General features: G+C 52.6%; 2 protein-coding genes across 4 annotated transcripts in view; one reads left to right on the plus strand and one right to left on the minus strand.

The window, feature by feature from the left end:
* Positions 1-311: 311 nt before the first annotated feature.
* On the plus strand, positions 312-19682 carry MRPL45 (mitochondrial ribosomal protein L45). 3 transcript variants are annotated; one of them, XM_067541168.1, is made up of 8 exons: positions 312-393; positions 1807-2008; positions 2819-2936; positions 3923-4021; positions 4701-4749; positions 5808-5957; positions 6039-6212; positions 19414-19682. In XM_067541168.1, exons 1-8 carry the CDS (start codon positions 334-336, stop codon positions 19504-19506), a joined length of 945 nt encoding a protein of 314 aa, XP_067397269.1. In that variant the 5' UTR covers positions 312-333; the 3' UTR covers positions 19507-19682. The 3 variants fall into 3 exon arrangements, with proteins under 3 accessions (XP_067397269.1, XP_067397270.1, XP_067397268.1); XM_067541169.1 differs by lacking the exon at positions 19414-19682 and adding an exon at positions 12615-12877; XM_067541167.1 differs by lacking the exon at positions 19414-19682 and adding an exon at positions 7119-12220.
* Positions 12940-20212, minus strand: part of GPR179 (G protein-coupled receptor 179) — a 30309-nt gene continuing 23036 nt past the window's right edge. The window contains exons 10-12 of the mRNA XM_067541166.1: positions 19098-19244; positions 15429-17717; positions 12940-15125 (exon numbers count right to left, since the gene is read on the minus strand). Coding sequence (XP_067397267.1) covers positions 13080-15125; positions 15429-17717; positions 19098-19244 — 4482 coding nt within the window. The 3' untranslated portion in view covers positions 12940-13079. The remainder of the gene's footprint in view (positions 15126-15428; positions 17718-19097; positions 19245-20212) is intronic.

Raw genomic sequence — 20212 nt, forward strand, 5'->3', positions numbered from 1 at the left:
CGTTCGAGCACACTGACGTGGGGGGGCTCCCTATCCGCCCGTGCGTGCACTGTGGGGGGGGGTTCCTATCCTCCCCCCCATGCACATTGCAAACCGCTGAACTGGGGGCTCCTCCCTGCCCGCCCCGCCCCCCCGTACACACTGAGCTGGGGGAGGGGAACCAGGCAGGAGGGGCCCGTGGAATTTTCCGCTCCCGAGTCCCGAGCTCAGCAGCGGCCCCGCCTCCCCCCGGCCGCGCGCACGCTCCGGCCCCGCCCCCGCCCCGCGCTTGTTTCCGGTGACCCGCCTCCCTCCATCCTGTCACGTGATGCGAGCGAGTGACGCGGAGGCAAGATGGCGGCCCCCATGCAGCGGTGCGTGACCGGGCTGCTGCCGCTCGGCCGGCGTCTGCAGGTAGCGGGGGCGGGGCCGCGGGGGAGAGGGGGAGAGGCGTAGAGCGGGGGGGAGTGTGGAGGGGGGGGGAACGCAGAGCGAGCCGGGGGGCGTTGTGGGGGGGAACGCAGAGCGAGCCGGGGGGGGTTGTGGGGGAACGCAGAGCGAGCCGGCGGGGGGTTGTGGGGGTCGGGGGGGGGGAACGCAGAGCGAGCCGGGGTGGGTTGTGGGAGTCGGGGGGGGGGGGAACGCAGAGCGAGCCGGGGTGGGTTGGGGGGGGGGGGGGGGAACGCAGAGCGAGCCGGGGGGGGGGCTGTGGAGGTCGGGGGAACTCAGAGCGAGCCCGGGGGGGGGGCTGTGGGGTGATGCAGAGTGAGCTGGGTGGGGGGGCTGAGGGGGAAGTGAAATGCAGAGGGGAGCCCGTGGGGGCAGGGGGCGGGGGTTGTGGGCACACTTTGGGGCGCTGGGGCCGGGCTTGCGTTCCGTAACAGTGGCCTGCAGGGAGCTGGGCTGGACTGGGAGCAGATGGGTGTGGCTGTGCTCCTTCGAGTGCTTCCCCTGCGTTGCTGAGAGGGAGCATCTCTGATTTTCCTCTGGCCAAGGAGACGGGGCCCTCATGGGCTTGCTGACCAGTTGTGAAGCTTTCTGCCACTAAGCCACCCCAGTCAGTAGTGATGCCAGTCCTTACCATCTCAGCGATGTTCAGCGGCCTGTGTGATGTGAAGCTGAGGAATCTAAGCTCAGTTCCCAATGGGTGCCCACATTATAGAAACTCCCATCACAACCAGGTCCATAACAGACATGTCAGGATTAGAGTTCCATTTATTTAGCATGGTGGATTTGCCTGGTGCTTTACAGATCTTTTCTGCTCCAAAGAGTTTGTAATCTGAACACAACAAACACCAGGCTTAAGAGAGTTATGTGGGGAGGGAGGGTGTAGGGATCTTTGAGGAAAAAGTTATAAAACATTCAGTGCTGTGAATTTGCAATGCTCTGTTGCACTTTATGTCCGTAGAAAAGCCAGAAGCCCCCTTTTGCTGCTACAGATAGTAATTTTCAAGTCAGGGTGGTGTCTTGTTGCTCTTAACCTACCTTTTCTGGAGGTGGAGGATTCCAGTCTCCGGGGCTGATGAAGCTGTTGTCATATATATGGTATGAAAAATAAATGTCAGGTCAAAAACCAGTGGATGCATCTGTTCAAAGCAGGTTGTACTGAGGTATTACAACTGGGCACTAGAGAACAGCCACACTCTGTACTATGGTTGCAGGTACATTGAGAGTACCAGAAGGTGATGATACAGAGAGCTGCCATGCTGTAGATGATTTAGCAATGCAAGCTCCAGAGATTGCAGGCTGTGTCTCTTAGGGCATGGTGGGCTTGTTTCCTAGTTGCAAGGAAGGCTGAGTGCTTGACTATCTGTGTCTTTTCCTCAGGGGGTGGAATCCTTACTCAGTCCTACCAGACTGACTCAGACCTTGCTTCTGGTTCCAGTTAGAACAAAGAGACGGCACTATATCCCTCCTTCGGTCAGTGCTAAGCATATGACTCAAGAGGAGCAGAGGTCGAAAGCCAGGGCTGCCGGCATCGTGATCCCTTATGAGCGCCAAGAACGCCCCATCAACCTTGCCTGCACAGGTAGTAATAGGATCAAAATGCTGTTGATGTCTTCTGGGGGTCAGCATTGGACGTGGTATTGAGGGAGAACTAATCCTAGGCAGATGTGTGGGATCAGTAACCTGACAAATCTGGGACCTTTATCAATCTAATACGTTGGTTCAAAATGGGCTGTTTTCTTTGATAACACTCACTGCCTCCCTGTAGGAAGAATAACCCTCGTGCTTAAGTTCTATTTAATGCTGCTGAATGGTGCCGGACTAATGGCCCTGGTGACCGAAACCCTGTGTTCACGGATCAGGGAGGGCATAGACAGTGCACGGCAAGCTTTTGCTTCCCCCACAGCAACATGCCTTGCCCTGATCTGCAGGGACTGCCTGTAGGAGTGAGAGGGGGAATCCAATCTCTCTGACCTATTCAACCCCCGTCTGCCACAAAGGAGGCCAGTTATGACTGATTGTGGTGGTGTTTCTTGTATTGCGGAACCTGGACTGAGACCCACCAAACACCTCTCACGTGGGACACCCAAGAGCCATAACTTTAGGTCCAAACCTGTGCTGTTTTGGGGCCAGCGCCCTAGCAGTGAGAGGCTACCATTATCAATCCTCTGAGCTTTTTAATCCACTCTCTACTTCTGTCCCTTCCTGTAGCTTTTGGGATCGGAACATTTTTAAGGAGTAAACAGGCAGCCCAGTTTCTTACTTCTCCCGGACTGTCTAGTGTTTCACTTCTTTGCTCTCTTGAGACTTTCAGGTTTCTTTAAAAATTTAACCTGTTGCCAGTGTGCTGATCACTTCCTGATCTCTCTCTCTCTCCCTCTCTCTAATACAGCTGGAATTTTTGACCCCTATGTGCCTCCCGAGGGTGATGCCCGCTTGTCTTCTCTGTCAAAGGAGGGGCTGAAACAAAGGACGCAGCAGCTGAGGCAGAGCGCCACTTCACAATTAGCGTACGTCTTCCAGGCTTCTGCTCAGGAGCAGCTCTGGGGTGGCAGCAGTTCCACCTGCCTTGCTTGTGACAGTCGACTGCTCAGATTTTCCCCCTGGCTCTTGCCGTATTTCTGTTGTCCTATGTCAGTGCTGCTAGCTCTGCTGTTTTTGAGCTACCGTCAAATAATCTTGGGGGGGCTGCGGTTTACTCATGATCAGTATTTTGTCCTCCGAGGTCCATGTCTGTGGTGTGCTACCTTCTGAAAGATGATGGCGAGGCTCCTGTTTGTTGTTGGTGTTACATTTGTGTCCATAGTCCCCAGCCAAGATTGGTGCTATACTTTGCGAGGCATTGTACAGACAGAGTAAGAGACTGTCCCTGCCCCAAAGAGTTTACTATCTTAATAGACAAGGCAAAAGGTGGGAGGAGAGAGGAAGTATTATCATCCCTATTTTGGGGGGCCAAGCACAGGGATTAAATGACTTTCTCAAGGTTACAGGGTGTGTGTGTGTGTCAGTGGCAGAGCTGAGAATTGAACCGAAAACTCCTGAGTCCCACTCCGGTAGTTTAATCATAAGGCTGTCCTTCCCCTCTACTTCCCTTCAGTGTCCACGGCCTCTGCTCACTTGAGAAGCCACTGATTGGAAACTGAAACATGAGTGTCTGCCATGAGAGTGAGTGCAGAGCACTAGTTGTGGGGCAAATTGCCTGACCTTTGTTGCAATGTTCCGTGTTGTATGGTGGTTGGTTATTCTAGACCACACACTACACCCACATAATAGTTTGTCACGGACACTTGGAGATTGCATCATCAGGGAGTCCCTAATTCCCAGTGACTCAATGGAAGATGGGATTAAAGTGAGTGACGCTGTCTTGATCTTCTGAAGGATGAGGGTTTCTGAATTGCTCTTTGTTTAGGAGTACTATATTAGCTGTTGATAACTGGACTCTGAGAGCATCGGACCAGCTCCTGTTATAAAGCATTTCTTATCCTTGTCTTTGCAGAATCCGAAAGATAAGAGACCATGATCCTGACTTCAGCACTAAAACATTCCCTGAGAAGGCCCAGGATATATTCATTGAAGCTCACAGTTGCCTGGCAAAGTAAGACTCATTCTTTCCATGTGTTCTGGTTTTTCAAGACTTTCCCTTTGCCCCACTTACGTGCCATATTCTGCCCTCCTCTCTTTCTGGTAGATCCTCTTTGTTTCTCGGGTGCTATGAGTATTCCTGCTGCTACCTCCATGAGCAGGAGGTGGTTGAGATGCCAGAGGCCAAATACTCCTTTAATTCCAGCTGACAAGGACAGCAAGAAACAAGAGGTGGAAAATGCAATTGGAGCCTGATTTCCAGATGAGATGAGCATCTGCTGCTCTCACTGAAACCAGTGGAAACATGGGCACTCAGCACCTCTGGAAATCAGGCTCCTAATAGATTGTTTTGATCCTAAGTGTTGCAATGTTACGCAGATTTGCACCATTTTCCAGTGATAAAACAAAGTCTGTTTCAACATTGCATCTTGCTTAGTTGCAATTTTAAACACCATTAAAACAGTAGAGACATATTTGGCTTCCCGAGGGAGTCCTGCTGTTAAATGTCATTTGCTGCTGCCTTCAGGGCCTGGTTGCATTTGGACTCTGTTCTCCATCTGAAATCCCAGTTCACAGCTCAGCCCTTTGCATTTTGCCGGTGGATTACATACAACATGTGGGGGAAGCAGGGCTTCTTAGGTGAGTCTTTTCAGCATGTGCCTCTGAATAACTTGGTGTATTTCACTTTACAGTTTCAACAAGCAGAAGCTTCACTCCTTGGTGACTGAACGCTGCTACCCGGTAAATATTTATCTGGAGTCCGCATGTCTTTGAAAAGGGGAGGGATCCTTAGAAACCACTAAGGGGCTGAACAGTCAGCCATCTCCCTTCTTTGTACTCCAAGAAATGAGGCAGAATACAAGTCTAACGTGGAGTTGAGGAGCAGGCACTTCGTCGCCTACATTCCATGTTTGACTTGGGGGCAGAATGGAAATGCTTTGTAAACACACACATTTGGGATCAGGCTGGAGCTGAAGGGATGCTGCTGCTGTGGGCTACAGGACCAGAATTTGATCCACCTTTTAGAGAACAATGAATGTATTTTTATGAGATCTCCATGTTGGGCTTGCTCCTCTTCTTGGAGAGAACGCCAAACTCCTTCTTTGATTTCAGAGGCAACAGAATCGGGGCCCAAAGAGAGCGGTAGCTGCCCCTTTTGCTCTGTCCCAGTAGCTAAGCAAGAGACCCTGTTTGTACAGTCAGAGGAAGTAAACAAAGCCATGTTAAAACAGCAAGAGTCCTGTAGCACCTTAAAGACTAACAAATTCCTGCGGGCATAAGCTTTAAGGTGCTACAGGACTCTGATTGTTTTTGCTGTATGCAGACTAACACGGCTACCCCTCTGGATCTCAAAGCCATGTTAATTTCTGTTGTGCTGGAAACGTAAGGGGAGGCTGATGTTGGAAACGCCCAGTTCAGCTGAGATAGCAACACTGTTTTCGTCTCCCTAAGATGCTATTAAAATCGTGCCAAGGAAGTGTGTAATCTAACCATGTCTTTTAGAGTTCCTTTTAATTGGGGTACGGGTGATGCTGGAAGGGATTCATCCATGTCCCCATGGAAAGCTGAGAGCGCTTTGAGTGCCCTGGTGAGAATTGAGTTTTTGTAACAGTGCTCAGCACTGCTACCAGCGGGCCTGCGGTTAACCCCTTGTCATCTGCATCTCCCCCCCCATCGCTCCACGTGAGCACAGACAGCACACTCACTCATTCATAGATTCGAAGCTCCTCTCTCCTGAATGCTAGAGTCTGGCCACCAATTAGCCTTCCCCTTGCTAAGTGACAACGTTTTATTCTTAGGAAATGGTGCGTGGGAACAGATACAATACCATCCGCTGGAGCTTTCTGGAATCGCTGGAGCCTCCGAGGGTGGTTCAGATCCGGTGCCCGGATATGGTGAGCAAGGGCAATCTGTATGGACAGGTGACGGTCCGCATGCACACTCGACAGGTACGGTCGCTCTCTGCATGGTGTGGCACAGCCAGCCCTTGCTTGATGTCCGCATGACAGGTTTCATGGTTCTCCCTGCAGACCTTGGCGATCTATGACCGGTTTGGACGGCTGATGTACGGCGGGGAGCAGGTGCCGAAGGACGTCTTGGAGTATGTCGTATTCGAGCGGCACCTGATCAACCGTTATGGCTCTTGGAGGATGCACGGCAAGATAGTGCCAGAATGGGCGCCCCCAAAGGACCCCATTATCAAGGTAATGCAGCTAAGACTGGGCACCCGCTCCTGCCTCATAAACCATGTGACAGGTCTGCAAAACCACCCGCACCCTCAGCAGTTGAAAGCTGCTTTTTTTGCAACAGGATCTTGGCAGCTTCTTTGCTCATGGCATTTCTTGCTTCTGCTGGAGACCCTCTGGTGCATGTGCCAGCCCCTCTTGCCACTCTCTGTGATTTGGATATCAGCAAGTAGCTTCTACAATGATTCGGGCAAAGAACAATACACAGAGCTAGGTATAGTTGTGCCATAGCCTGGTGCAGCTGGTTGGAATGGGGGCTAGGAGCTTTGTGATTTTAATGTTGTGGAAGGTATGGGGAAAGGGATGGTTTTGTGGCCGAAGCACAGGAGATCTGGGTTTCTATTCCTGGCTCTGCCACAAACCTGCTGTGTGTCCTCTAATAAGTCTCTTCAAGTCCCCAGGCTTAATTTTCCCATCTGTAAAATGGGGGTAATACAGCTTAATCAGTTAAGATTTTAAAGCATTTGAGGGCTTCCGTTTGGAGAAACTATATGCGCTGATTATTATCGGCCCAAGAGCTGATGGGAGGAGGAGGTTGACTCCTTTGGCCATTTACATCTGCTTGGCTTGCTGCTGCTGCCTGTGGCCAGGCAGAGAAATGCCCGGGCTACAGCTGCTTTGCCAGTTGCCTGTTATAGCAAGCCGGTTCCTGCTCAGGAAGGTAGGTGAGACAGGAGAAGTGGCTCGGATGTTCCCACCATACATGTGCCATGCGGCCGTCTTCCCGCTCGAGGGCTGTGCGGTGCCGTAACTCTGTGGTTGCCATTGTAGGAAGGTCTTTCTCTGTTAGCGCAGGGGCTTTCAGCACTGAGCTTCTCTGTAATCAGTCCAGTGGCAAGCTCATTCGGTGTCTTGCTCTTTCAGACTGTGATGGTCCCTGGCCCAACCCTGGACCCCTCCCAGGAGTTTGATGAGATCCAGTATGAAATTCCAAAGCCCAAACAGACGCAATGGTACAAATAACGGTGGCTGGATGGGGCAGCGACGGCTGAGAGTGTGTGACGGCAGCCCTCAACTCCAGCTGAGCACAGACACCATCAGAGAAGTCTGTGCGGGGAAATTTACAACAGGCAGAACACTGCTCGGCGCGGTTCGGCTCTTCCCCATAGCGCACACCATCTAACACGCTGCCTCTCAACCCTTACCAGTTTTGTTTTGGAGACCCAGTAATCCCACATCTTCAGGATTGCTCACTAAGGAAGCATCAGTGCAGGGACTGACATCCCTGCTTCGCTGGCCACAGAAACGTCTATGGGTGTGAGGCGCTATCTTTATAAACCATTGCTGGCCACTTAATCTGCTCTATAAGTGCAGCTGTCCTAGCACTGATGCTTTTTCTTCCTTCCCTTAGTGGGTAGTGCCAACCCCTAGATTCTGTGATTCTGAAACCCCCTGTTCTCTCTCCTTTTCTTCCCTTGCTCCTATGCCCCTACAGTCATACTAACAATCTGTGGGAGATGAGCAAATATATCTTGAACCAAACTCCTGCTCGAATGTTGGGAACTGGGCTATAGGCTGCCATCCATCCGTCTTGCACCCAGTAATGAGACGCTTCGGGCCGGGGCTGCAGTACTGTGCCTGTGACATCATAAAACTACACGGGCTCGTTGACCCCCCCGAAAGCTGTCAGTGTGTAAATTGCCATTTGCATGCAGCCCAGAAGAAAGCAGCTTTTGCCATTGATGCTTCTGGAATGTCTGTGTCTTACTGATGAGCATGAAGATGGATGAGGGTATATTGCTAACAGTGGCTACCTGGTGGTGAGGGGCGGGTGGGGCCTTTTTGTGCGCTCAAGTTTTTAGCAGTCCCACTTTCCTAGTAGGACAGTCTGACTCCTCTGTTGCCTTTGCCTAACTCTTGTCTCCCTGTGAGAGAAGTAAAAGTCTCCTTTCGTCTCCCTCCCTTTTTTGCTTTGTGTTGGCATTCTGCTCGCAAAGGGCTGCTCGGCGGGGGAGCACAGCCTCCCCCTTGCTCTCAGTGTGCTGTGCTGCGGGAGTGGTAGCCTCTTTTGTAAATAGAAACTGCCCTGTCACCCACCCTGGGAGAGTAGCAAAGCAGGCATCACGGCTTAAACCCACTAAGTCTCCCGCGTCCTACTTGGCTTTCCGAAAGAGGCGGTGATGAGCAAGTGACTTGAATGAGGTCACAAGGTGCGGCACTAGCTAGAATACTGCTGGTTCCTACTCTTCAGAGCAATCCCAATATATTTAGCTGCACTTTGAAATCTACATACATTTGCAGATCAAGAAAAGATGCCCACGCCTACTGGCAAGACATTGTTACTAGAAAATTGCTATGTAGTCCTTTACTTCAGCACTGGGCCCCATGGCGCCAGGAGCTGTAGCCACGCAGTCCATGCCCCAGAGAGCTTGCAATCTAAAGAATCGAACAGCACAGCACAGTTTCAGTGGCAGTTACTAGAGCTTAGAAGTAGAAAGATTTCTTACAAAGGCGTAAGTGCCCCTCTTGATTTCTCAGTGAACAGAAGGCAGGAGCCGCTCCGTTTTCTTCAGTCTCCCAGTTTTTCCCAGACTGCAGGGTTTGAAAAATGCTTACACCACAACTCGTAGGGCTTCTTCCCCCAGAACCTGAACAATGGCGCTTTCCTGATCTGTCCTCAGACTCCTTCCCGAACAGTACGCCTAGTCCATGTTTTAGCAGATGTCAGAACCCCTTGTCTGCTATTCGCCCTCTTCAGGAGGCCGTGTGCAGTGAGATTTGAGCACAATATTCCTTCTGCCTGAAGGATAGCTGATCCCATCTGTTCCTTATGGAGTCTGCAGTAAGCGACTCTTAACTACTTATTCTTGCATAATTCTTGAATATCTCCTGCACGTGGTGCATTTCTAAAATCTCTGCCAATGCCACTATTTCTCTCTCCATTGGGAGCAAAGCCAGCCATGGACTTCTTTAATCATCCCTTTATTTTTGAAACCAAAGGGGTGGAGTAATTCCCCTCTCCCCTCTGCCTTTCCCAAGTCAGCACCTTCTAAGCAGGGTTTTCTCAGGATAGTTAACCCATGGGCTAAAGATTTATTAGGAAATCTCTCTCTAGCCCCACCACATGCAGGCTGGGAGGGGAGTGGCTGGCTAAGAACAATTCGTTTCAGACAGCTGCCCATTTTGAGGCTGTCGTGACCAAAGCTGAATGTATAGGTCTGGATGATATAAAACCAGACCCAGCTCCCTTCCCCGCTCTGGTTTTTATTTAAGCATCTGTGCAGGTGGGCTGTGAGCGAAATGTGCATGTTCCTCTCTCGCTGAAGTTGTTGAATGGGCTTGTGCTCATCGGGAAAGTCTGTGCGGATCTTCATCCCTCAAAGTGCAGTTACACGGAGCACCTGCAAGTTTCACGTGTGGGCGCTGGAGTCTCTGCTCTGCGTAATCTGGTATTGCCTTCTCCATTAATTTGTTGTTGAGCAGCTAGAGACCCCCAACCCACAAGTACCATGTTTTATTGAACAGAGCTTGACCGTTGCATCAAAGCGCCAGTCAGTAGCAGCACCGTTGCCTCCCTGTGTGACCTTACGTTCACTTGAACCCACGCCTCTGCTAGTGAAAGGACTGTGTGTTAAAGACGGTGCGGAAAGGGGGTGACGTGCGATGAGGGCCGAGTATGCAACAACTTCCACTAACTGTAGGAACAGCACTGGAGAAAGTTACACAGGCCAGCTTGTCAGCTGCTGCACTTCTTGGGCCTATAATGAAATTCCACAGTCCCTGCCCCCCAGCCACAATCCCACCCACCCCAACTTCTTGAGAGAGAAGTGACAGGAGAACCCCCACCAATCAATCTCAGCCAGTAATTCTGCACATGTATATAGATAATACTCTTTATTCTCTGTATGTACATTTTCTTACACAATCAGGAGTCATTCAGCGCTGAAACAGGTCACATAGGCTACACAACGTCACTTCCGCAAGACATGGAGAAAGTAAAGGACGGTCTGAGAAAGGGGAGGGGAGACAAATCCTGGGCCTCAGCAATGCATGAGGGTATGAAGCTAAAACATTCACTTTTGCTGTCTCTGCTCTCATTTGCATGGGACAGGGGGTGCGGGTAAAGAATACCGGGGAGCTACTGTCCCGCACAGCCCTGACTCCGGGAGAGAAGGGGAATGTGATGAAATCAGTGGCAGAAGGTGGTAAAGCTGGCATCTCTCTCCTAACGCTTTCTCTGTAATAGTCTTAGGCCTGTGCTACATGCGTAGCTAACCACTGCTGGGTGGGAACCTCTAAAGTTGGCTCTGCCTGTTCTCCCCTGCCCCCCCCCCCCTTTCTCTCCTTGTGGGGAAAGCCTTCCTCTTTCTGTCCAAGGTCAATATTTGTCCCATGCTCACTCTGCCGCCGCCCCGTGTTTCCTCCTGTGGAAAGCTCCAGGGGAGGAAGTTGCATTCACTTCCACGGTAGAATTTGCACAGCTGCTAAGGCGTGGGGAGAGCGAGGCACTATCTAAAGCGAGGCACAGGGTGGGCAGGTAGGCACTGCTGGCTTCACGGACGCGCTTCTGCTGATGCACCTGGGTTCTTGCCCAACGGCCCCTCTCCTCGCCTGACCCCGGAGCTCTCCTGAGCATATGCGGTTGCACCCCTCGCTCCTCTGGGTGTGCGGGGGCTAGGTGAGTGGAGCCGAGTAACAAATCCAGCAGCCCCATCCCGCTCTTTAAACCCCACTGCATGTTAGGGGCTAAGGAGCTTCTGCCGTGATCCACGCTGCTCCGGCTCCCAGCATATGCCCTCCTCTACAGGGGGCCCTTATTTGGGCCACTGCAGCATGTGGCCCGGTGGGGACTGAGCCTCTTAACAGCAAGCGTAATGTCTCCAAGCTCCACCTGAAAATGGGTGGAGGATGGCGATGGGGGACAGGACAATAAAGGCATCCAGGAAAACTCATCTCTGTCTATTTGTATTCTAAAAGTGACGGCTTGCTATTATTAGTGACTGAAAATCCTGTTGATGAAAGCGGTTGCCCCTTGCCTTCTGTGACCGGAAGCTGAATCATAGCCCTCGGCGTGTTTGCACAGGTTGTGATATCACAGACACATGCACACAAGTAACCAGCAATGACAAAGTGCTTTGGAAAGTTAGTGGCATTGTTAGTTAAGACCATAAGCATCCTGAAGTTTGCGTGCTCAGTGATAGCGGTGTAACAGTGTGGTGTGTTAGCCAGATGTACTGCGGCAACTGATCTCTAAGGGGCGTTAATACAGGGGTTTCTAAAAGCGAAGCATTGGGCTGGCCTGAGGGTTAGTTTATTCCCCGGGAAGACATGCAGAGATTTCTGGCAAGAGAAAAGAGAATCGCTGAAACACAAATCACATTCAGGCACTGAGCTGGCGTCAGCGGAACAAAACAAAAATGGCTTGTTTCAGATACATGAAATCGGTGTGACTGGTGCCCAGCCTTTGTGGGGAATTTGAAAATAATTTGAAATCAAGGCAGCCAAGTGCCGCAGGACTGGAGCAGAACATAAAGCAGCCGTTCGTTTATCTTGAGCTTCAGAACCTGACCTAGATCACTGGAGTTACCCTTTGTCAGAATGAAGGTGACAGCAGCCTTCGAGGAGAGATCGGTTGGGCTGTTGGCAATGACCTGGAAAGCAGCTTCCCTACTTGAACCCATCCTTGCATTGACACTGTCCCCTTGGTCCACCTCAGTGTTAAGCTTTTCCCTGATGTTCAGGGTCCAAGCCTGTCAATTACAGAAGTCCTCAATTCCTCTGCTCTTCAAATCTCAGGCTCCAGTTATGTGCCCAGACTGTTGCTTATGATGCCAAACGCGGCTGTTTCCCTGTTGCCTTGTCCTCCTGTTTGTGTGTTTTCCCCACCGGCTATCTCGCCTCAATTGGTAACTCTGTGGAGCAAGGACTGCCTTGTCATTACAGACTCAGACAGCATCTTGCACAGGGAGGGGTTGATCTTGACTAGGGCCTCTCCCACAATTCAAATGTTAAAACAATAGTCATAATTGGAAGGTGCTCAGCACCTCGCAGGCCTGGAAGAGAAGGTCAGTGACTGGGGAAAGTACAAACATCAATGTAAGTAGCTCAAGGGAGCAGTAAGCTGCTCAGTTGGAATGTAAGGATGAGCAGCATTTTGGGAGTGAGGGTTATCAAGCCCTCATTAAGTTTGATTTACTCTCCTGTTTGGGCCCATCAGTTGCGTTCCAAGTAGTTCTACACCCTGCCAGACTCTTAGCTAACTGAGCCACAGCTGTAAACGTAAACCGAGAATTGGATGAGGAAGGAGGCCATGCATGGCCCTCTTCATTTTGCCAGAGGCATAATCCTCCTCGAGTTTCCCCATTCGCTCTGAGACTATTTGACTTGACTTCAGCTCACAGCTGAGATTTTTTTATTTAGCAAGTTACAGTGTAAGAAGAGCGCAGCCGCCATCTCGCCGGCGAAAGTGGGGGAAGCTGGCTTTGAGGAGGGTCTTACCGCTTTCAGATACCACGGGCTTGACAAAGAGGACGCTCTGCTCTCTCGCTACGGGCTGACAAACGAAGGCTGGGATGTGCAGAGTATCACAGTCGGCCTGGGCTTTCAGTGAAGGCAGAAAATTGCAACTGTCCCCTGACAGCAGCGACCCGTAGAGAGGCTACCCTAAGGTCTGCGTGTGGTTCATTTCCAGTGACTGAGAGGATCAAGGAGAGTCTTGTATGGAATTTTTTCACCCATGTTAGTGTAGGAGTCAGTTATGTCTTTAATTCAGATTGTTGGACATGCAGCAGGCTGTGCTAAGAATCGAAGCAGTCATTGGTTGTGGTCTTCTCCTCACCTTTTATAAAAGTCATCCGCATCCGTTTCCCATCCTTACGGAAAAAGCTACTCACACTCCCATGGGCAGATGTCTGATTTGGCTGGGCTCAGACATTTGGCTTCCTCTTTCAGTTTTTCTGCTGTTTTGCTTTCGGCTGGAGTGGCGCGGACGAGACTGACCTCTGCTCCCTCCCACGGACACGCCTCCGAGGTTTTGCTGATTTCTACTCCATCCTTTTCGGCTGCCGTTGCAGCCCCTTCCTGAGGGCAGATGTCTGCCATCGAGCTCCAACCTTTGCTAAGACCCCTGGCCACTATGGGAGCCACACCCACGTCCCAGGGCAGCACATCTCCCATCATGCTGCTGCCTTTGCGTAGACATCGTGGTGGCATGGTGTCAGGCCCAAGGCGATGTAGCGGCTTGTGTTCAGCCTGGCCTATGTGTTTACTTTTGGATTTTTTCTCTTGGACTGTTGGCGTTTCCAAGACAGCTGTGCTGGCCGTTTCCACTGCATGCTTTTCCGTCTTAATGGGCAAGGCTCCTTCGACATCCCATGGACAAATTTCCGCCTTCACCCTTTCTGTCTCAACAGCTTTTGGTTCTAATTCTTCCCAGAGACCAATATCGGACTTTTTGCTCTCGCCACTGACAGATTTCTTCGACAACATTTTGCCCGTTTCAGTTGCTGGAGAGGTGTCTTCCCATGGGCAGACAGACTCTCGCTGGCTGCTTCCCTTCTCCAGCTGTTTAGATGGGATAGCTCCAGTTCCTCCTGAACCTGTCTCCTCCCCCCCACTCGTGTTCTTTCTTAATTTCCCTTTATCTGATGGAGCTTCAGACACTTCCCAAGGGCAAATTTCAGCTTTAACGCTGGCCTCAACCTCTTCGCTTTCCCAAGGGCAAACCTCTGCCTTCTTGCTCTCCACGCTGCTGGATTTCTTTGACGGGAGTTCGGACAGTTCAAAGCTTTTCCTGTCAGATTTTATGGAGGATTCCTCCTCCACATCCATGCTGTCCCAGGGGCAGACGGACTCTCGCTGGCTGCTTCTCTTGTCCAGTGTTTTAGCTGGACCTGCCGCTGCTTTCATGGTGATGCTCTGGTCGCCTTCGGAGAGACCAACTTTATCCTGTCTTCTCTTCTGTGATGGAGTGTCAACCGCCTCCCAGGGGCAGATTTCAGTTTTAACACTGGCTTGAACGTCTGCATTTTCCCAGGGACAAACCTCTGCCTTCTTGCTCTCAACACTCTGCGATGTCTTTGAAGCAGCTTTATGCAGACCTAGGCTTTTTGTAGCAGGCTTGCCTGAGGGTTCCTCAATGTCTATACTCTCCCAGGGGCAGACAGACTCTCGCTGGCTGCTGCCCTTCTCTAACTTCTTAGATGGGACATCTCCTGTCTCCCTTGAACCTGCTCTCTTTGGGGGAACGCCTTTATCCACTTTGGCAGCTCCATCCTGTTTTAATTTCCCTATATCCAGTGGCGCTTCAGCCACTTCCCAGGGGCAGATTTCACTTTGAATGCTGGCTTCAACCTCTGCCTTTTTGTTATCAGCGCTGTCAGCTTTCTGGGAGGCAACTTTAGACAGATCAAAACTTTTGGAAGCTGGTTTTATTGATGGTTTCTCCACATCCCTGGTCTCCCAGGGGAAGATGGATTCCCTCTGGCTGCTCCCCTTCTCCAGTTTTTTATATGGACCTGTTGCTTTTGAGCTGATGCTCTTCTCCTCTTTGGAAGCCGCACCAGCTTTTCTTAATAAAGTTCCTTTCTCTGATGGAGCATCTGCCACCTCCCAGGGGCAGATTTCAGTTTTAACACCGGTTTCCACCTCCTCAGTTTCCCAAGGACAAACTTCTGCCTTTTTGCTTTCAACACTGTCCAGTTTTTTTGAAGAGCATTTGGACAGATCCGGGCTTTTAGTACTGGGTTTTGCTGCTGATTTCTCCATGTCCGTGCTCTCCCAGGGGCAGATGGACTCTCGCTGGTTGCTCATCTTGTCCAGTGTTTTAGATGGACCCTCTGCTGCTTTCAGTGTGATGCTCTTGTCCCCTTTGGAGAGACCCAGTTTATCCCCCTGTTTTGTGTTTCCTTTCTCTGATGGAGTGTCAGCCCCCTCCCAGGGGCAGATTTCAGTTTTAACACTGGCTTCAACCTCGGCTTCTTCCCATGGACAAATCTCTGCCTTTCTGCTATCCACACTCTCCGATTTCTTGGTGGGCGCTTTAGACAGGTCAAAACTTTTAGCGTCAGGTTTTACTGGGGGTCCACGGGAGCAGCTGGACTCTTTCTGGCTGCTCCCCTTCTCCAGTGTTTTCGACAGAGCTGCTGCTTTTGGCTGGAGGCTCTTGTCCCCTTTGGAAGAAGATCTCTCGATGTCCTGTTTCACTGCTCCTTTCCCCGATGGAGCTTCGGTCACCTCCCAGAGGTAGGTTGTAGTGTTAACATTGGCTTCAGCTTCCTCCGTTTCCCAAGGACAAACCTCTGCTTTTTTGCTCTCGACGCTGTCCGATTTCTTTGAAGTCCCTGATGGCAGATCAGTGGTTTTCGTGTCAGGTTTTGCCGAGGAATCCTCCATGTCCAAGCTCTCCCAGGGGCAGATGGATTCTCGCTGGCTGCTCCCCTTCTCCAGTGTTTTGTCTGAACTTGCTGCTGCTTTCGTCGTGATGCTCTTGTCCCCTTTGGGATCTCTCTCTTTATCCTGTTTCACTGGCGGAGCTTCCGTCCCATCCACAGGGCTTCTTTCAGTTTTTACACTGGCTATAAACTCCACAGTTTCCCAGGGACATGCCTCGGCGTTACTGCTGTCCATCTTCGGCGCAGCCTTGGATTGATGGGAAGTTTTATCCTCATCCGTGCTCACTTGTCGCGGGGCTCCATCAGAATCTATGGTCTCCCAGGGACATATGGTTTCCCATTGGCTCCTCTCCAGCTTCCTACGGATGGTATCGTCTGTGTCTTTTGAACCCCTCCTTTCCGCTCTGCTGCTTATTTTGGCTGGTGCCGACCCATCTTGGGGATCATCTGTTTTTTCCACACTCTCCTCCCAGGGGCATATTTCAAACACTTTGCTAGTGTTATTGTTTTGCTGGAGGGGGATCGTATCCTCCTCTTCCCAGGGGCAGATGGTGGCTTGTTTACTGATTGTCTTTTGCCTGCTTCCCTCGGGACCTCTGGCTGTGCCCTCTTGCCTCGCCGTCTCGCCGACGGATGGTGCTGAAGTTTCCACCAGTTTGGGCTTATCGCTCTTCCCGCCTGTGTCTTTTTCTTTCTCCTTCTTCCTCTGGCTCCCCTCTTCAATGCTGCTTTTCTTCCTTGACCGGTTAAACGCTTTAATGGCTAACCCTAGACTCTTGATGGAAGTTTTATGGGGGGGAGTTTTAAGACTTTGGGGTTTTCCCAGAGAGCTGTTTGGTGTCTCGGCATCTCCTGGCTCGCTCGGCTCGTCCCGCTGACTCGGATTGAAAGCCTCGGCCTCCACCAGTTCCCAGGGGCATATTTCCGCAGCAAAGGAAGATACCGACGGCAGCCTGCTGTTCCCAGCTGTGGATGGAAGTTGCACGTTCTCTTCTCCCTGCTCTGCCTTCTCGGTCTTTCTGGGAAGCCCCTCCACTTCCCAGGGGCAGATGTTTATCAGCGCACCAATGTCTTTGGCGTCCTGACTGGGGGCGTCCGGGGCAGGCTGCGTTTGCTCCAGAACGTCCCAGGGTGCGACTTCTCTCCTCTCAAGACTATGAGCCAAGCTCTGGTACCTGACGGGCGGCTGTGGTGGCGTCCTCTTGCCAGCAGCGGGCGCCCTCCCCAGCAGGTGAGAGCTGTCGACGCTGATGCTTTTTATCGGGGCATAGGTGACGTGTTTCTGGGCCCGGCTCTCCGGCGGGGTCGCTTCCCTCTCCCAGTGGCACACGTCGGCGCTCTCAAAGCTGCCTTGCAGGAGGGAGCTCATGGTGCCTTGGGACACGTCGTTGGTCTGCGGCTGACTCGCTGCTTCCGGAGCCTCTTCGGCTGCCTCCCCGCCATCTGCGCAGCCGGAGGATTGCATTTCCGGAGCGGACGCTCCCTTTTTCCCCGTCCCCTCCTTTTCTCCGGCGTCTTCGCGGTTGTCTTCCACGTACGCCCGGCTGGTCAAGAGCCGGGCCTTCTCTTGGGCGCTCGTGATGACGCTGAGGGATTTCTGCAAGGGGGAGGGTTTGGGGTGAAGGGGTTTCTTGTCCGCCAACAGGTTGTGGGCGCTGGCCGACTTGTAGACGAGGGGCGCCGAGTCCAGGGAATCGCTCTTGGATCTCTCGGAGGCTTTCTTGGCCAGCTTTTTCCTCATCAAGGAGTCGAGCAGCGGGGGTTCCTTGCAGACGCTGTCGTGCCGGAGGGGCGAGCCCTCCTTGGTGTCCCGCACGTGGTCGTAGGTGCTGTGGGATTTCCTCAGAGAGAAGCCTCTGTGCTTGGAGGAGCCGTCTTTCACCTTCATGCTGGAGCTGCTGGAGTCCAGAAGTCTTCTCTTGTAGGAGCCGGAGCGACTCCCGCCGCCGCCCGCCTCCTTGTCCTCTCTGCACTGCCGAGACACAGACTCGGGTATCTCCGTGATGCGCCTCATAATGGAGCGGCCCAGGCCCCTCTTGGAGCTCCTCTTCTTCTGAAGGTGCGGGTTGTTGGCGGTCATCTTTTTGGTTTTGTGGACCTCCAGCTGCGTGTAAAGCTTCTTTAATTCATCCTGCACGTCAGGTGTCGGTTGGGAAGGCAGAGGAAAGAGGATAAACAACAAAACAGTCAGATAAATATGTAAAAACTCTTATTCCATCGAAGTGCAGTAACACCACGTGGTTGGGTCGGCTGCAAGGAAGAACCAAGGGCTGCTGGAGCTCAAACCAGAACTTGAGTGAAAAGAGCCGCTGGGGAGATATAAGTGACCAGCCGGCCAGGCCTATGGAGGAGCGTGGGGGCGGGAGACACTGTGGAGGCAGGTCACATGCAGAATTAGGTTTTCAGAGCCTGCTCGGCAAGCCAGGAATGAAGGGCAAACCCGGCTGCCCAGGGGGTGGGTTAACAGGAAGGAGGACGTGCCCGGAGAGCAATACAGCTTCCCAAAGTGAGATAAGAAACTCTCCTCCACTCAGGGCTGTCTCCCCTCCCCTCTCACCAGGGTGAGTTTCTAAGCCCCAATTTCCAGTTGTTGTGCTCATTGCAGAGTGAATCTTGTTTAAACTGGCTCCTCCGTTTCCTTGCGGGGTGTTTTTTTTTCAGGGATGGGATATTCAACGGGGCATGAGGGAATTAGGTGCCTAAATCCCAATGGGAGGCTCCTAATGGCACTTCGTGCCCACGAACCTCTGAAATGTATGTCAGCTTCTGGAGTCGTTTTCCCTTTGATCAGGGGTGTAAAATGTGTGTCTGGATTTCCTATAGGAGAGGGGCTGGAAGGAAGGGAGGGAGGGTAGTGGTGAGCCCATTGGCGTGAGATGGACACCCATTATAGCGGCACCAGCGGTTCATGCTGGATTTTGAAGCCTCTAATTAAAAATAATAATGACTAAAGAGCCCCAGGTGCAGAGCACCCCCCGTGCCTGCTGACGCCAACCGGCCTCGCAGGTGCTCAGTGCCTCGGAAAATCCGACTCCTCATTGCTGAGCATTGTCGTTGCAAAGCCCCTGTCCAGTGCTGGGTGCCTGGGTCTGCAGCAAGGCAGAAAGAACCGACAAGCCAGTGGGGTTACTCCCGCGAGTAAGGGCTGAAAGATCAGACTCCGAGAGAGAGAGGTGTGAGCTGCACCCCCTGCCCCCCTCAGAGCGATTGAGCGTTGACTCTGGAGACCGACAATGGCTGTAGATGTCAGCCTTCTTAACTGCTTTGTTGCTGGAGCCTGGGTAAAGCAGCCCCCACTTCCTCCCCCTCCCCATCACCTCGTCCCACCCTCATGGAGAGATGTCACACCTCGTTCAAGGGGGGAAAGGGAGATCCATGAAAGCCCAAGGGCCAGTACATCCCTCTCCCCCCCCTTTTGTTTGCTTCACGAGAAAGACTGCAAAAGGCAACTCTTACTCTGCACAGTTCTGTATAGCTAGCGTCAAAAGAAGGTCCTGAGTGTGCCACCCACCCGAATGTCATCGGGGTCAAGACTGTGCTCGCTCCACGCCGACGTGATGCTGTTGTTCAGGTAGGAGCCGGAGCGCCGCATGTCCAGCTCGTCCTCGTAGACCTCGGCTGCGATCTCCTCCCGCAGGGGCGATTCGGCATGCAAAAACTGGGGTGAGGGGGGGAGAGAGCGGGGCATGGAGTGAAGCCCTGGCTACTTGCAGGTTGGGGTTTTCAGAGCAGCCTAGGGAGTTCGGCCCGCAACTGCCCCTGTCTCCTCTTGGACGCCTTTGTAAATCCCGGGGCTGTCTCACCTAGCTGTCTCCTTCATGCCCTAGGACTGGTCTTCCCTGCAGAGTTATCACCCCTCACTCGAGTCTCCGCGCCACCTGCAAACTCTTCTCCCCAGCGCAGTGGGGCTATTACCGTGAGCTGGCTGGCCTGCGCGAGGGGCTAGGTTACAGATGGAGCGAGCTCAACTCAGCTGCTAATACGGCCTTGCTGTGGTGTGGGCGCAGGCTACCTCCGTGTGAGTGCTTCTGCAGCGCCTCCCTCTCGTCCCAGGCGCCCAGAAAGGGCAGAAAAGTCACTCCCATCCCCAGCCGCTGCGAGGGAAAGAATTCCGAGGGCTGAGCCTGCAGAACCCTGTGCCATGCCCCCAGGACAAGTCTGAACACGCCACCCCAGGGCCCGCCGGGGCAGTGTGGCCACAGCGAACTCTGCAGGGAAGACTGGCTTAACGGTGCCCGAGCGACTGCTGTGGCCGGCCTTTTGCCCTCCCGGCGCTCTGTGCAGCAGGATGTCCCGGAAGGTGTGCCCCCCCACTGCAATACATGCAAGCCTTCAAGACACTGGATGCCAGCTCTGCACCACTACCCCAGCCGGGGGCACTGTGGGGCAGGCTGGAGGAGGGAGAGGATGGATCGGGGACAGGAAAGGGAGTGGCTGAGACTGAGCTGTGCCCATGGTGCGGTCCTTGCTGCCCTGGCCTGCGCTATCCCCTACGGTCCCTGAATCAGGGGAGCCCAGATTGCTCCCCTCCTCCCCCCGTGGTCTCTGTGCAAGGACAGATTTGCCCCTCTGTTTCCAATGCTGCAGCGTCTGCACACCGTTATCCCAGTGAGTTCGCAGGGAACA

The sequence above is a fragment of the Emydura macquarii genome, unplaced genomic scaffold (assembly GCF_026122565.2).
Source record: "Emydura macquarii macquarii isolate MOO-44397 ecotype Brisbane River unplaced genomic scaffold, CSIRO-AGI_Emac_v2 contig_629, whole genome shotgun sequence".
In the NCBI taxonomy this organism is placed as follows: Eukaryota; Metazoa; Chordata; order Testudines; family Chelidae; genus Emydura; species Emydura macquarii.

Excerpts from the sequence above, each read along its gene's own strand:
- MRPL45 (XM_067541167.1), top strand. The coding sequence starts at position 334 with ATGGCGGCCCCCATGCAGCGGTGCGTGACCGGGCTGCTGCCGCTCGGC. Across the intron at positions 4,750-5,807 it reads TGACTGAACGCTGCTACCCG|GAAATGGTGCGTGGGAACAG; the intron begins GTAAATATTTAT and ends TTTTATTCTTAG. Across the intron at positions 6,213-7,118 it reads CAAAGGACCCCATTATCAAG|ACTGTGATGGTCCCTGGCCC; the intron begins GTAATGCAGCTA and ends TTGCTCTTTCAG.